At 41.1% G+C, this 18,973-nt stretch overlaps 1 protein-coding gene across 1 annotated transcript; it reads right to left on the bottom strand.

The window, feature by feature from the left end:
- Positions 1–2,959: 2,959 nt before the first annotated feature.
- Positions 2,960–18,661, bottom strand: LOC134405534 (vomeronasal type-2 receptor 26-like). The gene is made up of 8 exons (XM_063136777.1): positions 18,604–18,661; positions 18,337–18,406; positions 15,453–15,566; positions 13,587–13,878; positions 10,793–11,629; positions 10,292–10,510; positions 7,560–7,686; positions 2,960–3,852 (listed from the first exon to the last, which is right to left on the bottom strand). The coding sequence occupies exons 1-8, from the start codon at positions 18,659–18,661 to the stop codon at positions 2,960–2,962; spliced, it is 2,610 nt and encodes an 869-aa protein (XP_062992847.1).
- Positions 18,662–18,973: the final 312 nt, after the last annotated feature.

Raw genomic sequence — 18,973 nt, 5'->3', positions numbered from 1 at the left:
GTGCACGAACAACCCGATCCACTCTGGATCCTGATTCACAACTTCTGGATTGGGTCCACTCTGCCCCACATTGATCTGCCTATGGTCCGCTCAGTGCCGTGGTGGGACTCCAGATCAGAGCTCTATGTTCCCCCCATAGACATACATTGAAACTATCAAAGACCTATAACTTTGTTTAGTTTTAAAGTTAGAAACATCAAAATGGCCCCCTACAGCTTCTACATAGGTCCTGATTCATGCCCATTTTGAAGTGAATCAGAGCACCCTCTGATTTTTGGAGAATATTTAAAGATTGCCCCCTATTTTCAGAAATGCAGTTATCTCTGTCATTTTTGTAGTTAGAAACTTGAAAATGGGCACCATCACAACTTCCACCTCAATACTTATTCATGCCCACTTTCATGGAAATCTGAGCATGCCCTGATTTTTGAGGAATTTTTAAAAATATTCCCCCACCCCATTTACAGAAATGCAAATATCTCAGGGATTTTTCCAGATACAGACCTGTAAGTGGGCACCATGAGAGCTTCCACATAGATCATTATTCATGCCCATTTTGGAGAAAATCTGAGAATCCCCTGATTTGGAGGGGGGAAATTAAATATATCTCCCACCCCATTTTCAGAAATCCATCTATCTCAGGGATTTTGTAAGCTGCAGACAGCTAACTGGGTTTCTAAATAGATCCTTATTCATGGCTATTTCAAAGGAAATCTGAACATGCCTGTAATTGTGGGGAATATTTAAAGATAAACCTATGTTCAACACTTCAAAAATTAACAAGGAATTTAACGAAGTCTAAACACAGGGTGAGCACAGCAGCAATGCAGCCACCTTTTCGTCACCAGGAAGTACTAATTCCCAGCAGATCCAGCTACCCAACAATGATGGCACCCAGGCAGAGGAGGCGGGCAGGCAGACAGCAGGCGGGCACAGGTGGGAGCCCAGACACAGACACAGAACATAGGGTTTAAAAGACAGGGGGAAGTGGTGGGAGGTTGGGAAACAAACAAACACTCCAAAAATGAACAATTATAAATTTATATAAATCAAACTAAGGCAAAACACAGAGCACAGGAAAGCTAAGCAAGAAGTCAGAAACAAACAAAGAAACACACACACACCCAAGCTAAATCCTATCTCCTCCAAACAAACACAGCTACAGCACAGAACTAAGTAGCCTCCTCTCTCCACAAACTCCAACCCACAAAGAGAGAGAAAGGAAAACCTGTCTCCGGCTTAGTCCGCCTTCCAAAATTGGGATTGGAGGATGCTTCACATCAGGTGATCACTTATCATCATGATTGGGAGTTGAATCTGCCTCTCATCACTTCGAAATTGATACCCCCTCCCACTTTTATCCATTTTAAAAAAATAATAGCAAGCAAACCGTACAATAATAGCTTCTGAAAATAAACACAAATGACCCCCGGTCATCACTCTCTAAGCACAGTAAGTTTCAAGGATGTAGCTTGAAAAACAAAAAAGTTACACATGCTTAGTTTGCGCAATGCAATCCTGGTGGGGGGGAATTCCAAAATGGTGGGTGGAGCTTTAAAACAAGCAGATTGCTCCGGTAGTGGGCGATCCACTTTGCAATGCTTTGCCCCGCCCCAACTCACTTCGCCTCTGCCTTTAACAGAGGTGAATCAAGCCGCTCTGATGCCGCTTCTATGACCCGAAACAGAGTGGAGCACAGCCCTGCTTCACACTGTAAGACAGGCAGGGAGAAATAATTAGGTTGATTTGGCTTTGTTAACCATTTGGTCACATTTAATGATATGGCAGTATGTGCTGGCATTTTAAGCAGGTTAGGGTTGGTGAACATTCAGAGGCACAGTCACAGTGATCAGTAATTCCTGAGGCTCCCCAGCTGCGAGCCATATGGCCCAGGTGGTAGTGATAAGGGTTGCATTTGAGGCCAACCTTCCTCACCAACTCAGAGCCCTGCATTCAACACAGAAGGCCTCCCTATCCCAAAAGGTGAAGACAGGGAGATGGTGAATTTTGAGGCACCACTCTCAGGCCGTGAATGTCTCACAATGGCATGAGGCAAGATTAGAGAAGATGCCCACTTAGGTTTACCCTTTCTACAGATCTATTAATAAATGTAGCCCTGTTTAAATCCCAATATTTTGTCTGCCTCATTATTTTCCACACTCCACATTTCCACAACTAGTTAGCAGTATTTTTGGAATCAACACTTGTTGGAGTAGATACACATCTCATTAGCAACGTGTGCTTCACTGCCCCCTGCACTGTTGGAGAAATCAATTGGTTCCTTACAGAATGCTAAGCCTATGTTATCTGCCTATAAAAGCCTTTTGGACTGTAGTAAAGTAGATGTTCAAAAGCTCAGAGAACAGTGGGATAAGGAATTGCAATGCTTTATAATCAATGGAAAATTGCCTTAGGTTTAAAATTGAGATTAATTCAACAGAATGATGCTTCAAGTACATTGGACATCACAGAGGCTTGACAGCGCTGCCATATACTCTGGCAATGTAAAGAGGACAGTGCCTCACTGCAGCAGGGCTGGTCTTATGGTCTGGACAGTCACCCGGGGTGTTGAGTATAAGGGGTGCCAAGGTGAATTGAAAGGGGTGTCAGCCGAGCAACCATGCTCCCACTGTGGCCCAAGCTTAGTAAGGAGACAATCCCGGAGTGCCTGCACCCAAACAAACCATCGGCCGATCCCAGCCAGATACTGGAGTGGGGCAGGGAAGCAGAATGAAGGTTTCGCTGCCACCCACTCCCTCTTTGCTCCACTGACTCCTCTCTTCATCTGGCCAGAAAGTAAAAGAGGCTGGGTAAGTTTATAGGCTAATCCCGCCCACGACTTTCTGTAGTACATGTGCAAAGACACATGTAGCATCCTTTCCTCCTCTCCCTCACCTGCAACAACCTCCCCCAACCCCAGCCGTTCAGCAGGGTGGGAAAAGGCCTAATGCCTTCATTTTTAAACTCTTATCATTTCCCTGTTGTTCAACTCAGGCCTCAACAAAATAATGTAACATTTGGGAGAAAAGATGCAACCCAGCAACCCAGCACTGGAGGATAGAATGGAGAAGATCTCCACAGCTACCATGTATTTCCCCTTGGTGCTCAAATAAGTGGGAACAAAAGATAACCAAACACTGCAAAAGACCAACATGCTGAAAGTGATAAACTTGGCCTCATTGAAACTGTTGGGTAACGTCCTTGCAAGAAAAGCCACAGTGAAGCTGATAAGTGCCAGGAAACCCATGTAACCCAGGACACAGTAAAACATGGTCACGGAGCCCTCATTACATTCCAAGACAATTTCTTCAGGCACTGAGCCCATGTCAACATCAGGGAATGGAGGAGTGGTTGCCAACCACACAGCACAAATGCCTGTTTGGACAAAGGAGCAGCCAAGAACAACGGAGATGGCCAGTCTTCTCCCCACCCATTTCCTCATCCTGCTTCCAGGCTTGGTGGCCATGAAAGCCAGAACCACAGTAATGGTTTTGGCCATCACGGAAGACACAGCCACAGAGAAGATGATGCCAAAAGCAGTTTGACGGAGGAGACATGTCACTTTCTCAGGCTGGTTGATGAATAGCAATGCAGAAAGGAAGCAGAGCAGGAGGGAGATGAGAAGAGTGTAAGTGAGGTTCCTGTTATTGGCTTTGACGATTGGAGTGTTGTGGTGCTTCTTAAAGATTCCTAAGACTAGAGTTGTGACGATAGAAAGGGAAAGAGCAAAGAAGACTAAACTGTGTCCCAAAGGTTCTTCATATGACAGGTATGTTATTATCTTAGGAATGCAGAAATCATGGTCCTTGTTTGGGTATCGATCATTTGGACATTGAAGACAGTCATCCATGTCTAAAAAGGAAAAATTGAGTATTAGTTTTCTAAAACTTCTCTTGAATATTGTATGAAAAGAAAAAAAGTGACCATTAACTTTATATGAGATTTATTGGCTGGGATTAAATATGGACCAAATTGATCAATGTTACTTTCTCCTTTTGTTGTTGTTGTTGTTGTCTCCATTTGATTGTAGCAATTTTGGGTAAATTCTTATAAAAACCTAACTTACTCTCTCTAGCTAAGATACAAGCTCTAGGCTTCATTCCTATACAATCATATAATTTCTTGAGTGTTATTCATTAAATGCAATGGGACCTACAAATGAGTTTTGTTTGCAACTACTGGTGTGCATTTCATTGGTTTGATAAAGTGTTCTGTCCATGGGTATGTATGTGTTTGCTTGGAACATTATCCAAGAGAAATCATGCACATATGGGCTCTCTACAGAACATCTACTAGGTTTAGAAAAAGCCAAATACCTTGTTAAGCAGTGTATATGGTTTATTGAACTGCAGAATGATCTAAGTCAAATCCTATATATGTTCTCCTCAAGATATACAGGGTGGTGGCTCCACAGCCTATCTGAGCTCCCTTACATATTATAAATACAGGTGGGCGTTTACTAGGGCTCACTATAAGGCTCTCCCTGCCAAGTTCACAGAAGGCAGATAACAAGGAATTTCAGTCCCCCAAATGCCCATGTGATTCAGGTGAGATAAAGACATCTTCTCATGTGCTTTTACACTGCTCGTTTTACTCAGAAGCCCCGTCAGGCTTAATCCATCTTCTACTACAGGACTTTCCAGGTAACACGGAAGAATTTTATACCAAGTTCCTCCTTGCCGATAGAAACCCCTCAGTTACTTATAAGGTTGCTAAATTCTGCAAATTGGCTATGAGGACACCTCATAACCTATTAACCTCAGAGGACTGTTAAATCTCTGGGAGATGGGAACTAAGGAGCTGTACTATTTTGTAGGGTTGCTGTTGCTGGATTAATGTTGTGTTGGTCTCAGACCATAATAATGTGATTTGGTTTGTATGTGTTTGCCTGATAAAAACTAATGTTAGCAACTGCTGGTACGATGCAGTGAGTGGAGGCACGAAATAATGAGCCAACACATAGTATTGGGTTTAAACTGGGCCACATTTATTAAGTGATCTGCAAAGAGGAGATCCTAGCCAAACAGGGCATTCTCAATCAGGCCACTAGGCAGGCCTGTTCCTTGATTGGGTGAGACATTCACCACCCATGGGTTGGTGACTGGCGTTTCACCATCCTACGGGCTTACACCATTTGGGGTAGGGAGACCTTCCATTTTCATTCCAGCACAGGCCACATGGCTCTCAAAGAGTGAGGAGGGTTGTTCTCAAAGTAACCCTTATCTCGCCAGCCAGCTGAGAGGCTCAAAGCTGGGAGCCTCAGTTATTACCCATCACCACAAAAGTGCCTGTAAATGCTCACCACCCCAGAACCCCTCTCAGGTTTCCCTTACCTACTGCCCTCAATCAAATGTGACTGAATTATTAAACATGGACCAAATTAACTTATTTCATACTCCCAAGCTGTCTTACAGTATGTTTGTTGTTTATTCTTTCAGTCGCTTCCGACTCTTCGTGACTTCATGAACCAGCCCATGCCAGAGCTTTCGTTCAGCTGTCGCCACCCCTAGCTCCCCCAAGGTCAAGTCTGTCACCTCCAGAATATCATCCATCCATCTTGCCCTTGGTCGGTCCCTCTTCCTTTTGCCTTCCACTTTCCCTAGCATCAGCCTCTTCTCCAGGGTATCCTGTCTTCTCATTATGTGGCCAAAGTACTTCAGTTGTCTTACAGTATAGAGTAGGCAAAAAAAACTCATGGTCAAATTAGGTCATGAGCAAAACAATCCTACTCGGCCCCCTAATGGCAACCAGCAAGCTCATACTGTCTAAAGGGTGGGAGGAAGGGTGCCACAAGACAAAAGAGAAAGGTGGGAGGGGTAGCAGTAGTTTTATGAACTCGAGTCTCCTCCCAGCCCGGTGCCACTACCTGTGGCCAGAAAATGGCCGGCCTCCACAACTCTTACTTTGGCCCCACCCACAACAGCTTCCCCCCTATGCCCAGGTTTACAAAGGAATACAGAAATCCACTTGTAATGTAAGTTACAAGCATATGGAAAAGGGTTAAAGCCTTCTCTCCACCCACCACTCTATAGTCTTGATCCATATTGGATCCCATGAGCTTATCTTTGAATTAAACAATGACTACAACAACAAAAACCAATCATATCTTTTAAGTAACATACACTTTGACCCTGAGAGAATTTGGAAAGAGTGGGGATGGAATGCACAGGTGGGGGAAGAAGAAGGATCCAGGAGTCATAGCACAGTTTTTGAAATCAGAAATACAGTTCAATGAGCCTGATCTTTGCTGTAACTTGGAAAAGAGGCATGCAAGGATTGTGTCTCACACCAGGGGTATATTCAAAAGTTACAGTGAATGTGTGTTTACACTCTGTTAGCTCTTTAAAATGTATGTTATGCTTTAGCCTGTTCAATAAGTCTCATCGTATCTAAACTCTACTCATGATGAAAGGAAGCAGGGATGAACTTGCTAGCTCCCCCTCTCTCCCCATTCAGCTCAATATCTACATGTGGAGGGTGACTCTCTGCAGACGTCCAGTCCTCTATCTGTGGAAATTCTCTCTGAGACTTTAGATTCCTGATTCTTGAAATGAAATAATGTTTCACACTCATTAAGTATGTATACCTTTTTTGAACTACCCAGAGAACTTTGGCTCTATATTAACATTGGTAAACTAGAAAGCAATAGATAAATATGCATTGTGGAGAGTGTAGGATTCCCTGTAGCATAATGATACATTTCCTTTTCAAAAACCAGATAAATTATCAAATCTCCTGTCGGATAGTTACCAAGACTAAGTTATCATGTACTAAAACCCAACAAAGCCAGTTAATTCAAAGCTAAGGCAGATGTCAAACTGATGTGCCCCATGAATAATGGAGACCTAGAATGTAAAAAGTTGTGCTAGTTTACCGCTAACCCTCCATGCACCTACACTTTGGTCAGCAAAGATGCCCCATGTTGTCCTCATTCCATAATGGTTCATGAAACATCAAGCCTTACTGCTGGAAGAGGGAGCACTCTCACTTTTGAACCTGTCCTGCCAGCTACTGATGTAGGCAACATACTGATGAGGATGACCTCACAGGAGGATTCCTCTAGCAAAACTGCATGGCTCAGATGCTTCATAAGGCAGCACAAGAGCAGGGTGCCATGAAGCATCTTCGCTGATCCCATGCAGTCCATTTTTCCCCATTTGGATTTAGGCCTGAGAGTAAGTGTTGGTCAATGGAGGATAGGTTGTATGCAATTAAACAACCCATCATGCATCTATACATTAAATCTATCCCCCAAAGAAGAACCATATTCAGAGCCAAAAGGTGTAGGCTTATTTAATGGAATCAAACCATATGTATCTTTGCATATAGCATTTCTGTAATTGGCTTCACCAATATTTTCTCGGTGATAATTAAATGCACACATTTCGAAATAGTAGTATTTTTCCTTCTTGATGTGCAAACTAGAAAGAGATTTCATTTTGCTTTTAAAGGGGCAGGATAACCTGCACTTATCATCTTCAGTTTGACACCTCTCTTGTTTACATGAATCTATTCTGTAATTTCATTAGTATCATAACATAATTCTCTACATTTCTCACCCATTTGGCTTGAAATCTTCCCTTCTGGACATCGGCTGCAATCATAACAGCAAAATGGCTCCCCCTCCTTCATTTTCTTGCTATAACCGGGGTGGCAGTTGTCATTACATTTAGAAAAAGGCAATGTCTTGGCCATGAAAAGAAGACAAAAATAATGTTTGTTACCAAAGATGTGTGGTGAACTGGTTTGGGTGAACATATGGAAAAGAGGACAGCACTCCTTAATCTAGCTATACTGGAATGAACAGATTCAAAAGAGGGCAGGACTCCTATACCTTTAACTGTTCTGATGAATAAGGCATTTCAAACAAGAAAAAAGAGGGGCGTGGCCTTCACAACAGTCGAGTATATGTAAGGACCTATGAAGTATAGCTCATATTCCTAAAATATTTAAAATGTTTAGAACGCAAATTATATTGTGAGATATTTTTGTTGATTCAATAATGTATATTCAACAAATAAATACTTTTACCACAATCATTGTGTTACATTAATACATATAGAATGCATATAGCAAATACAATGTCAGTAGTCCAATTACAATTTCAACAGTTCAAAATCAATATTCCAATTGCAATATCAAATCAAATCAATATCAAAACAGTAATTCTGATTTATACATTCCATTTCCAATAATCTTCCTCAGTTGTATGTCACTGCCTGTATTTTAGTTTGCCAGTCACTTGAAACTGTCAACGGGGGACAATGCACTGGAATAAACAATATATAAACAATATATAAAATACACAGTATTTTAACAGACCAATTTTAAATAGATAAAATACAAACATTGTATTTGCTATATGCATTCTATATGTGTTAATGTAACACAATGATTTTGGTAAAAGTATTTATTTGTTAAATATTCATTACTGAATCAACAAAAATATCTCACAATATAATTTGCATTCTAAACATTTTACATATTTTAGGAATTTGAACTATACTTCAGAGGTCCTTATCTATACTTGAATAAGGAATTTCACCAGGTGATGCATTCATACAAATGACACTTGCTGAAGTTCACTTTTGTATGCAACTATTAATGATACAGGAGCCCTGTCCTCTTCTCCATATGGTCACCCTAGAACTGGTATGTCCTTTGTGGTTCCATAGTTATAAGGGATAATGGCACAGAAGCATAGACCTCTCATGATTCCAGAGAGAACATCCCACACAAAGCCTGAACATGCTTCCCTACACCTGGAAAGTGGTATCATTGCAGCGTTTTGCTTCTGTAAGCCTGCATCACACCCATTCAGAATGGCTTGGGTGGGGGGGTGGCTTTTGTATGTGGGAAGAAGTAAAGGAAAGATGTTCCATATGCAAGGTGCATGTGACATGTGGCTGGGGCAGAGCCTATAAAGGCCATCCTGACTGCAGCTCAGCCTCTGTCATTTCTGGCTCCCTCCTTCCCTCCCTTTAACTAGCGTGGGATTAGCCAGTCAACCCCTTTGAAAGGGGAGGGGCTTAGTAGGAATTTTACCTGCCACAAACTCACAGCTGTGTACAGGTGTGGGGGCCCTATTAGAATAGGAATGGTGAACACTTTGGTGATTGACATATCTAGAGGACCTCCTTTTCAGGGGCTGTGTAAATCTCATATCAGGATATGGTTTGCCTTTGGGGACCTTTGTGCCTCATCTATTTGGAGCGGTGCAGCACTGGGTGCTGGTGAGGCAGGTTGGTCTCATAAGAGAGGGCCTGGGTTTACCCTTATCCTGGCTTTGGAGAATGGCTCGCCCATAACGGCAGGCTTCGTGCCTGAAGAAAGGATCTAATAGATTCCTGCAATTTCACATGCAGATCCAGGGAGGGGTAAATTTCCCTTATTGAAATAGAGGCCCCTGTTCATCCGAAGCTCTGGTTTCTAAACAAATTTAACACCTCTTAAATTTCTGCTAGTGTCATATTATTCAGAATGAATGTGATTTTTTATTATTATTCATCTTTGGATCCTTTGCAGCTTCTTTATTCAATTCTCAAGGTGAAGTGTTTACTTTCAACACAACTAAATGAAGGATTCCAGCAAACATTTCAACAGTGCACCAGAAATTTCAATAACTCACGTTTATTTAAAGCTAAACTGTAACCTTCTCATATTGTTCAGGAATGTAAAGTTAAATTCCCAATATTGTATTTCATTTGGTTGCACTCATAATTGCCAAATGTTAGTATGAACTAATATCCTGCTTTGTAATCCAGTTCCACAATTCAAAACATCCATAAATAATCAGCAAGTTAATTGCCTGGATCCAGAATTGTATCTGGGCTGGAGGAAGTGGGGTTCTCTGCCACCACCTCCCATGACCTCCCCAATAGCCCCCTGCAGATTCCAAACAGAAGAATGAGGGACTATACTGCATGGGGTTGGCTCAGGTGTTCCAGGGTTGGGAGAAGGGGAAACTCCCAAAAAATTGACCAAAAAGCCCTTTGCTGAGTAGAGTTTAGCTCACGTAATGTGTCTCTCTGTAATCGTAGAGAATCCTCCTGCTGCTGCACCAAATCCTTCCCCATTCAGCAGTATCCACTAACCTCTGTGTATCTGACGTCACTTGCTGGGGTCTGTAAATCTGTTTCTATTTGTAAGTTCTTAAATCTGGATCCGATCTAACCTTTCAAAATGTCTTACAGCTGTAGAATGCATATTCGTTCACTGTTCCCATAGGAATGTGGTTCACAACTCTCTCTGAATTTGAAAACTTTTGAAACTAGCTGCAGTCAAAGCTTACCTGGTTAAAACTCTTGTGCCATATGATGGCATCTTCTTTAATGGTGAATGAATTTGCCTGTGGATCCACTCTCCCAATTTTCACTCTTTGAACAGACTGGTTTGGAAAAGTGACCCAGTTTATAATATCAAATCCAGCTACCAATTCCCTGTTCAAGTCAAAAGATAATTCGTCCCCAACACTGTTATTGAATGATAGGTGCATTAGAAAGTGGTGCAGCTGGAATCACAAAGAAAACATTTTTTTTAATAAAATCTGTGTGGATAACATACGCAACTATCATATTATGAGATGGGATATTAATTTTACTATCCCAGTCCAGATATAGTCCTAGCTGAAGTAATGTCCATTTTGGCCCACAGAGATGACATTTTATCCAGCTTCTCGTTCCTCATTCCTTAGGCAAAGAAAGGATACAGAAGGTTTTAAAGGAAATTGTGGATCTCGTTACTACACCAGATAATGTACGGATCTCCCCTATTTGCCTGCTGAGGCCATTACCTGCCAAGGCTCCTGATCCTGAAGGTTCACCATTCCTCTCTGTTTCAGTCTGTTTGACAGCATGGCATGTAAAGCCTGGGCTACAGCATGGACAGAGTTATAGATGCTGTAGCTGTGTCCAGTCATGCTCATTTCAAAAAAAGCCCCTGGGAGATTCTCAAGCTTCTCCTCCCCAGTGCAGGTTGTCTCTATTGTTGTGCCCATCAGCTGATTTTGAACTGAACAATCAAATGTTTGTTCCCAGAAATCCTTGATAAAACCATCTTCTTTGGTCCCAAGATGGTTTCTGGTCTGAAGAAAATGTTGGAATCCCAACACTTCCTTTGAGTGACTGGTAAAGGCCAGAGCCCCATGCATGGTTTGTATATCCCACCTCTTTTGATAATGGAATGATGTGAGCTCCAGCTGGACAGTCAGAATCCATACTTTACCTTCAGGCATCATTATATTTCCTTCCATTCCTGGTAGATACAACAACCACCTGAAAATAATTATATCTTCCTCATAGACAATCACTGCCTTGGCATTGCTCTGCATCGAAACATTATAAATTCCAATCAACCAATCCATTGCTTCATAAAGCTCATTCATGTACATTTCCTCAATTCTCTCTATGAAGGCAAAACAGATATGACTCAGGGGAAATATTTCACTTATTGACCTCACAAAGCTGTCTCCATTCTTGTCATTTTTGGCAATGACTCCAACCCATGTCCATCCAAAGTGCAATAGTAGGTGGAGAATCCCTGCATGTTCATAGTCTTCATTGGGGACCATTTGGTAGAAGGAAGACATTTCACTTTTATCATTCGTGAGAGGAACAGAGCCATATGTGAACTATGGAGAGATAAAATGCATGGCTTGGAGTGAAGGGAGAGAAGTAAATATTTTCAAAATGAAATATACGTATATACGTTCCACTTGCCCTAATATATAGGCAGAGATAAAATTGCATGGATCACTCCTAAATACCAAGTGATCTCAAATACAGTTCAGGACGATGGAGTTCATAGGATCAGCAATTATCCCTCACACATTCTTGTCCTGACTTTCCTAATGAAGCATCTTAACCTTAGTGTATTGATAGAGGGTCCCTCTACACCATACAGGATATTGCACTATAAAAGTGGTATGATAGAGAAATCCAACTGTGAGGTGACCCATGCCTGCTTGTTGCTTCTAAGTAAGCACAGTTTGTGAGAGTTCACAGCATCACAAAAGTATCTTTGTCAGCAGTTCAACAATCCACCTTTTGGGGAGGATTTCAGAAAAATGCGTTTGTAAGCATTTCAGAAACACTTTTCTTTCAAATGGAATACATTGCAAGCAATGAAATGTAAAGATTTCTGACTGCAAATTACATTTGGGTCTCTGTTTTGGGAGGTGAAAATTTTGTGAAATTTGTAACACACACACACATACAGGCCTCATTTATACTAAGCAGTAAATTGTACTATGAAAGACATATGAATGCAGTATAAAAAGCAGGAGCCACACTACTGATTTATAGTGGTATTGAAATGCACTGACATCTGTTTGGGCCCATTGACACATACCATATACTGCTTTCATACCACTATGCCCTGCTTTGTGTGGCTCCTGCCTTTTATATGAACCGCCCAGAGAGCTTCGGCTATTGGGCGGTATAAAAATGTAATAAATAAAAATGTAATAAATAAATAAATTATATACCACTTTCATACCACTTTAATAGTTCAATATCCTGTATGATGTAGAGGGACCCTAAATGTAGCAATTATTATCCCAGGATATGTTTTTGTAGAGAAGCAATGAAATCTCACTATCTCCAGCAGTTTGCTATCCCCCATGAAGGAATCTTCCCTTTTTCTGCTTTATTCTCAGAGTGCTTTAGAAATTTGTTTGAATTTATTTTGGCTGTGCTTTTGAGCCTACCTTGTGACTTAGAGGTGGCTGGAGGTGTTATATGTATTTGGTTTTATTTATTTTTCTCTTTCACGGCTCACCATGCCTCTGCATTCTCCCAGCATTTTAACAGTCTATAAATAAATTTTGACTTCATATTTTAAATTTGTAATTTTGCGTTGCTGCTGTTTTTATCTTGTTAACCTTTTATATTGTATTTTATATTATGTTCATATACTGTTGTTTTATACTTTGAATGGTTTTAATTTTTGTGAACCACCCAGAGAGCTCCGGCTATTGGGTGGTATAGAAATTCAATAAAATAAATAAATAAACAAATACTCTCCACTTGTAACTAGAGTAACTGCAAGAACCCTGCACCCAGCCCAAGCAGTTCATTCTTTTTGTATTCTTTTACTTTAATGCAATTATTTCTCATCAACTATTTAAAAAATTCTGGCATGTTTCTCTCAAACATGCATTTCTCATTTGACAGCAAATCACTTAATTCAGCCCATACTCAGAGCTAGGGAAGTATGGATTTTGTAAAATCCATTCCAGCTGCCTTTCACATTCTGTCAGATGTTTCCCCTTCCATTGTCTGTTAATTGGCAAAATTGGATAATTTTGAATTTCCCAAAAGTCTGCTTATTCATATTTGCAAATATTCACACAAACAAAATATGCAAATCCTTCCAAAAATGCACCAATCCCCTCCCAAATGTGCATTCTCATGGTTCAGCCTATACGGGAAGTTGACACTTTGAGCCAGTTTGTACGGCCATCAAATCTCAGAGACTTGGGGAAAGCCAATCCACTGTGTAACATGTGCTTTGGATTCATAGAAATCAAACTTATTTGATTTAAAACAGATTTTTTCACCATTCATACTCATGCCCACGCATCCTACTTGTGGAACTTTGTAGGCACCTAAGATGTTTGCCATGTAGAGGGAGATTGCAGAGTAAAGAGCCCCAATGACAGCCATGACTTTGTTCTGGATGCCACACTTATAGTTTGGTATAAATCTGTTGTGTGTTGAGAGAAGTTCCATTGTGCTGTGGTAGGTCCAGTGTGCAAGATAGTAGCTGTCATAAATGTGGAAGCCCAAGGTGATGTTAGGTAAGATCTGGTGGTTTTCATTGACCTCTTTCACAGCGTATACCAAAGCTAACGCATGCTGGTAGTTCTTAGCCAGTACTCTACAATGAGATTGTTATGTTACATTAGAGTAAATCTTTGCTCTTAGTAAAACTATTGCTCCATCAACAGCATATATCACAAATCTGTGCTTAACCAGAAGCTTCTGTTTCTCCCCACACTATCTCAGGCCACAGCTAGACCTAAGGTTTATCCTGGGATCATCCAGGGTTCGCCCCTGCCTGAGCTCTGGATCCCCTGTGTGTCACCTAGATGAACAGGTTTAATGCCTGGACGATCCAGGGATAAACCTTAGGTCTAGCTATGGCCTCAGTGAATGTATTTAGGAAAGGTATGTACCAAAACTCTCCTGCCTGCTTTCAGGCATTAAATTATTAAGTTTTTTTTTTTTAAGTACTGAAGAAGTTATTGCAAATAACTCCAAAATGTTTTCTCCAAACAGGGGAAATTGTCAACCAACTGGCAATGGTGGTTCAAAGTAAGCAAGTATAAAGTCATGCACATTCATGCAAAACATTTCAAATTCAAACATAAAAGCTGATGGGACCTGAGCTTGCAATGACTGTCCAAGAAAGGGACCTTGGGTTTGTGGTTGACAGCTTTATGGAAAATGTTGTTCCCGTGTGTTGCTGGATCCTTGTAAGGCATCATTAGGAAAGTAATTGAAAATATAAAGCTGCCAATATTATAAGTCATATATACACTTTTAGCGTTGTTAATTCATAATAGAACACCCAAATCTCTTCTATGTTAGGTTACATCAGTTTTGATGTATTATTTTCTCATGATTTCAAAGCAAAATTTTAATTTCTTCTGACAATATGAAGTAGCTTTTGATGCCGAAATTCTGAGGTGTACAAATTTCTTTAACATCTTGCACATGGAACATTAGTGATAATGTTTTAATATAGAAATCTATTTCAGTAGAAGCTCAATTTCCAGATCAATTGCATGCAGAAGAAATATATTAATTGCTTGGCACATTCCACAGAAATGACATCTGGCATGTCCCGGGCAATTGGTGGAGGAAAGGACAACGAGAATGGTAAAACATCCTAAATTTATGGCTCCGTTGAGAATTTAGCTGTGAACAGGCACACACACACACACACACACACACACACACACACTACCTGGGAATACGTCACATTGCCAAGACATTTTTCCTCTGAATACACATGATTAGGAGTGTGCTGTAAGTTTTTTTTTAAATGTCCCTCTATATAATGCCTAATAATGAATTTCAGAAATTTTCCTTCCAATAAAATCAAATGTTGTAATATTGTTTCCTTTTTTATTATAGATAAGGTTTCTTTGAACTTTATAGCTCTTAGAGCCAAATGAAATACGAGGAATTCATTTCTTTCAGACAGCAGATCTGAACATTTATCACTCTGGTCCCAACCAAAATATATACCATTATCCATCCATTATCCATGCAAAATTGCGGTATGGATTACATGCCTTTGTTGGGAGCACAGATGAGAAAAGAAGCAGTGTGACCATCTATACACTCTGACTGGAAAAATCACTATATTAGCTGCTGCAGCTAAGCATAATTTACTGTTGTGACTGATGTGGAAATATATTCATTACGGAAAGGGGGGAATCTTACAGAGTGTCTCCAAAAACTTGTTCACTGGGATGTTGTGTGAAGTCATTCTGTTCTTCTGGCATTAAAATCTGAGAAGTAATACCGCCAATGATGAAATCACCAGGTTGCAAATACCTGTGAAGAATAGGGAGGGGGTCACCAGTGTGGCATTTCTGTGGATGAGATATGTTTGCCATACAAACCAGCAGTACCTGCAGCAAAGTCAGTAATATCATCATCGTAAATGCAATTCTTTTCTCAGTGTTTCTCTTTTTGATGTTTCCCTATTGACCTTAGAGCCTCAAGCACTTACACCCGTCTGGACATCATTCACAGCATATTCTGCTCTGTAGACTGAAATATAAATGCTACAGTTTTAGAAATCAGGGTGATGCAACTTTGCCTTTCATAGTCCCTGTTGCCATGTCGGAACAGTAGAGGGAGTTGACTGAACCTACTCTCTTCATTATTAATTTTGCTGCAGACCGTAGAGCATCCTCAATAAGGAATAGGACTAATTACAGTCATTGTTATAATGATAGGGTGAAACAAAGAAAGGTTCCTGCTCAAAGCAGGTTGTTACTTGGGAGGCTTTAATGGAATACTGCTGAAAGAAGCAAACATAATTCATTGAATTAAAACAAAAAAAACCTTGAAGTTGACAACCAGATTTAAAGCTATCTCAGGTTGGCTCATGCTTTTCAAAGCCAGGAACTGCAAAGAGAAGATCCACAATCCCTTTTTAATTTTTTTAAATTTTCAGCACAAGAATCAATGACAACAGGAAAGCAAAAAATGGGGAAGTCGTATCATGAAACACATCAATTCACAGAAATGATTAATATGAACAAATTGAGGTGAGACATGATAGCACTCTTCAAGTACTTGAAAGGTTGTCAGAGGAGGGCCAGGAACTTTTCTCGATCCCTCCAGAGTGCAGGACATGGAATAATGGGCTCAAGTTACAAGAAATCAGATTCCGGCTGGACATCAGGAAAAACTTTCTGACTGTTAGAGCAGTACAGCAATGGAACCAATTACCTAGGGAGGTCCTGGGCTATCCCACACTAGAGGTCTTCAAGACTTTGATAATCATAGGAGATACACACAAATATAGGAAGAACAGTGAGATCTTCAGTCTGTTGGTAGCTGTTTTCACTTCCAAAATTTAAAATTATGACTCTTTGCAAGTCTAAGGGCTCTCAGACATCATTTTGCTGTTCAGCTGTTAGTCCCCAGATCACTATGATGTAATTAAAGAGTGTATTAACATTCCCCATTATCACAGGTTTTTTAAGAACAAAATTACTACTAGCAAGGTCTTCCAACTAAAAAGAAGTAACTACAAGTCATGCCCACATCATATGCCACAATGAGGCTTTGTCCTTATTACACCACAGTTGCTACCTGTGACAGCTAGCTTCTCCTTAATAAGCCTCTGACATGTTAAATATATACCAAACAACATTTTGTTGTTGCTATGTCAGCCTGATTTCAAAATCTACAAAACTAGTGCATGCAGTCCTTAAAGCAACTTTCCTTTGGCTGTAGCTAGACCTAAGGTTTATCCCAGGATTGTTCTGAAGTCAAACCTGTTCATCTACATGCCACACAGGGCATCCAGCGCTCAGGCATGTACGAACCTGGGATGATCCTGGGATAAACCTTAGGTCTAGCTACGGCCCTTGGTTAGGTTGTATAGAGCATTCAGATTTCTTATTCCATTCCTCTCTACCATTCTGAACTTTACTTCATCCCAAACGAAATTTATAAATATCTTTTGTAGGCTTAGGCCTTAGCTAGACCTAAGGTTTATCCCAGGATCATCCCGGGGTCATCCCTGTTCATATAAATGACACACAGGATATCCTGGGAGCAGGCAAGAATGACCTCGGGATGATCCCAGGATAAATCTTAGGTCTAGCTAAGGTCTTAGTTTTCTTCAAAGAGCCAATTAGTCCTCCAACAATGTAGAAAAATGCCCTTCCCCTTTGTCCAGCTTACCTGGCCAGAGGGAGGCTATTGTGGGGGGGGGGAGAGAAAGAGATGTTCCAAGTTGTTGTTGGATTTATCAAGTCACACCATTTGCCAGGGGTGGTGTGGCTGAGTCTACAGAAGGCAGCTGCACCCCAACTCCTCAGCCTCTCCTCGTCGCGGCTCCCTCCCCCTCTGTATGCAGTGTGGGTTTATCTGGCCATCCTATTGGGGGCTGAATTGAAATTTTTGGCTCATAGCTGGATTGGCCAGGACCATTTTCCCTGCTTCAAAAAGGGGGGAGATAGTGTCTTAGGAATTGTAAAATATTTTAATTCAGTTTAATTTGCTTACATTTGGCTTAGGCTGGTAGGGGTGGGCACACTTGGAGGAACGGGATGGTGCTCATTCTGTGGCACCATTGTCCCAGAACCTGAGGCCTTCTGCTGAGGGTTGTGCAGTTCCAGGGGGGGGGGGGATAAGGGTTACCTGTTAGACCAACTCTCATCACTCCAACCAGTGCTGTGCAGCCTGTGGGATAAGTAGCATGGGTAGGTCTACCCTCCCCAAATGGGGTATGTACTGGGTGTGGCAATCATCTGACACCACCCTCCAGGCATAGAATGCTTTGAGCAATATAAATGCCTAGCTAGTTGCTGGTTTAATTTATGGCCCACCCAGTTACCCTTTGGAGATTTTCAAAAAATTGTTCTGAATTTAATACCGTACATACTTGTCTCACCTCTTTACTTATTCCCCTTTCACCTGTAATGCTGAAGCACTCATCACTTACGGTCCATGTGTATCTTCCAACAAATGCTGGAGCAGAATATTGTGCCAACTAGTACTAGACAGTAAATGATATCTAATCTGCAATACTGATTTTTTTTTAAAAAAATGTATCATCTGATCCTAATGACTGATCACTTACTTTAAAATTGTTGGGTCTATGGGTGGAAGGATGGCCTCTTCCATGTTTTTATTGAAGATGATGCAAATTCCTATTAAAGAGGGAGGAATTTTAGTTCATATCATAGTACTTCTTTGTGAACCTACACTAATGACTGGAAAATAACTTTATCATTTAAGATTCCTCCAAGATGTCAGATTATTAGAGTAAGAATATATGGTACCCCTTTCTGGCTGAACGGCGTTAGGACCTAAGGGGTATTAAAAAGAAAGGAATGGCACCACTGACGATCTTTGCAGTGAAAGAGACCTGAAATGCAATGCTCATCCGCTGCAGTTTGAGCCATGTTATGATGCTAACCTAACCATGAGCTTGCGTTTACGGCATCACTTTGCTGCTAAACCCTGCGTTTTTGCTACTGCAGAGTGGTGGCAGGTAATACTCATTGCAGAGGAAGCGCAGGCTCTCCGGTGGCCATTCGGCGCATCAGTCCCACCCTCTGCTCGGCTTCTGGTGGCCAATCAGCGGCCACCATCGAGCCTGGAAAGCCTCCGGTTCAATGCCAGAGTGAGATCACATGGGAAAAATGATGTGGTGACCTTGCTTCGAAGGGAAAAGCTGAGGTAAGACCCAGAACTTTTTAATGTGGAGTTTCAGG

The sequence above is a fragment of the Elgaria multicarinata genome, chromosome 11 (genome assembly GCF_023053635.1).
Source record: "Elgaria multicarinata webbii isolate HBS135686 ecotype San Diego chromosome 11, rElgMul1.1.pri, whole genome shotgun sequence".
In the NCBI taxonomy this organism is placed as follows: Eukaryota; Metazoa; Chordata; class Lepidosauria; order Squamata; family Anguidae; genus Elgaria; species Elgaria multicarinata.
Note: the sequence above shows the minus strand (reverse complement) of the source record. Positions and strands in the feature narration are given on the sequence as shown.

Excerpts from the sequence above, each read along its gene's own strand:
- LOC134405534 (XM_063136777.1), bottom strand. The coding sequence starts at position 18,661 with ATGGCTCAAACTGCAGCGGATGAGCATTGCATTTCAGGTCTCTTTCAC. Across the intron at positions 18,407-18,603 it reads TCTCTTTCACTGCAAAGATC|GAATTTGCATCATCTTCAAT; the intron begins GTCAGTGGTGCC and ends CCTCTTTAATAG. Across the intron at positions 11,630-13,586 it reads GTGCCTACAAAGTTCCACAA|TTCACATATGGCTCTGTTCC; the intron begins GTAGGATGCGTG and ends ATCTCTCCATAG.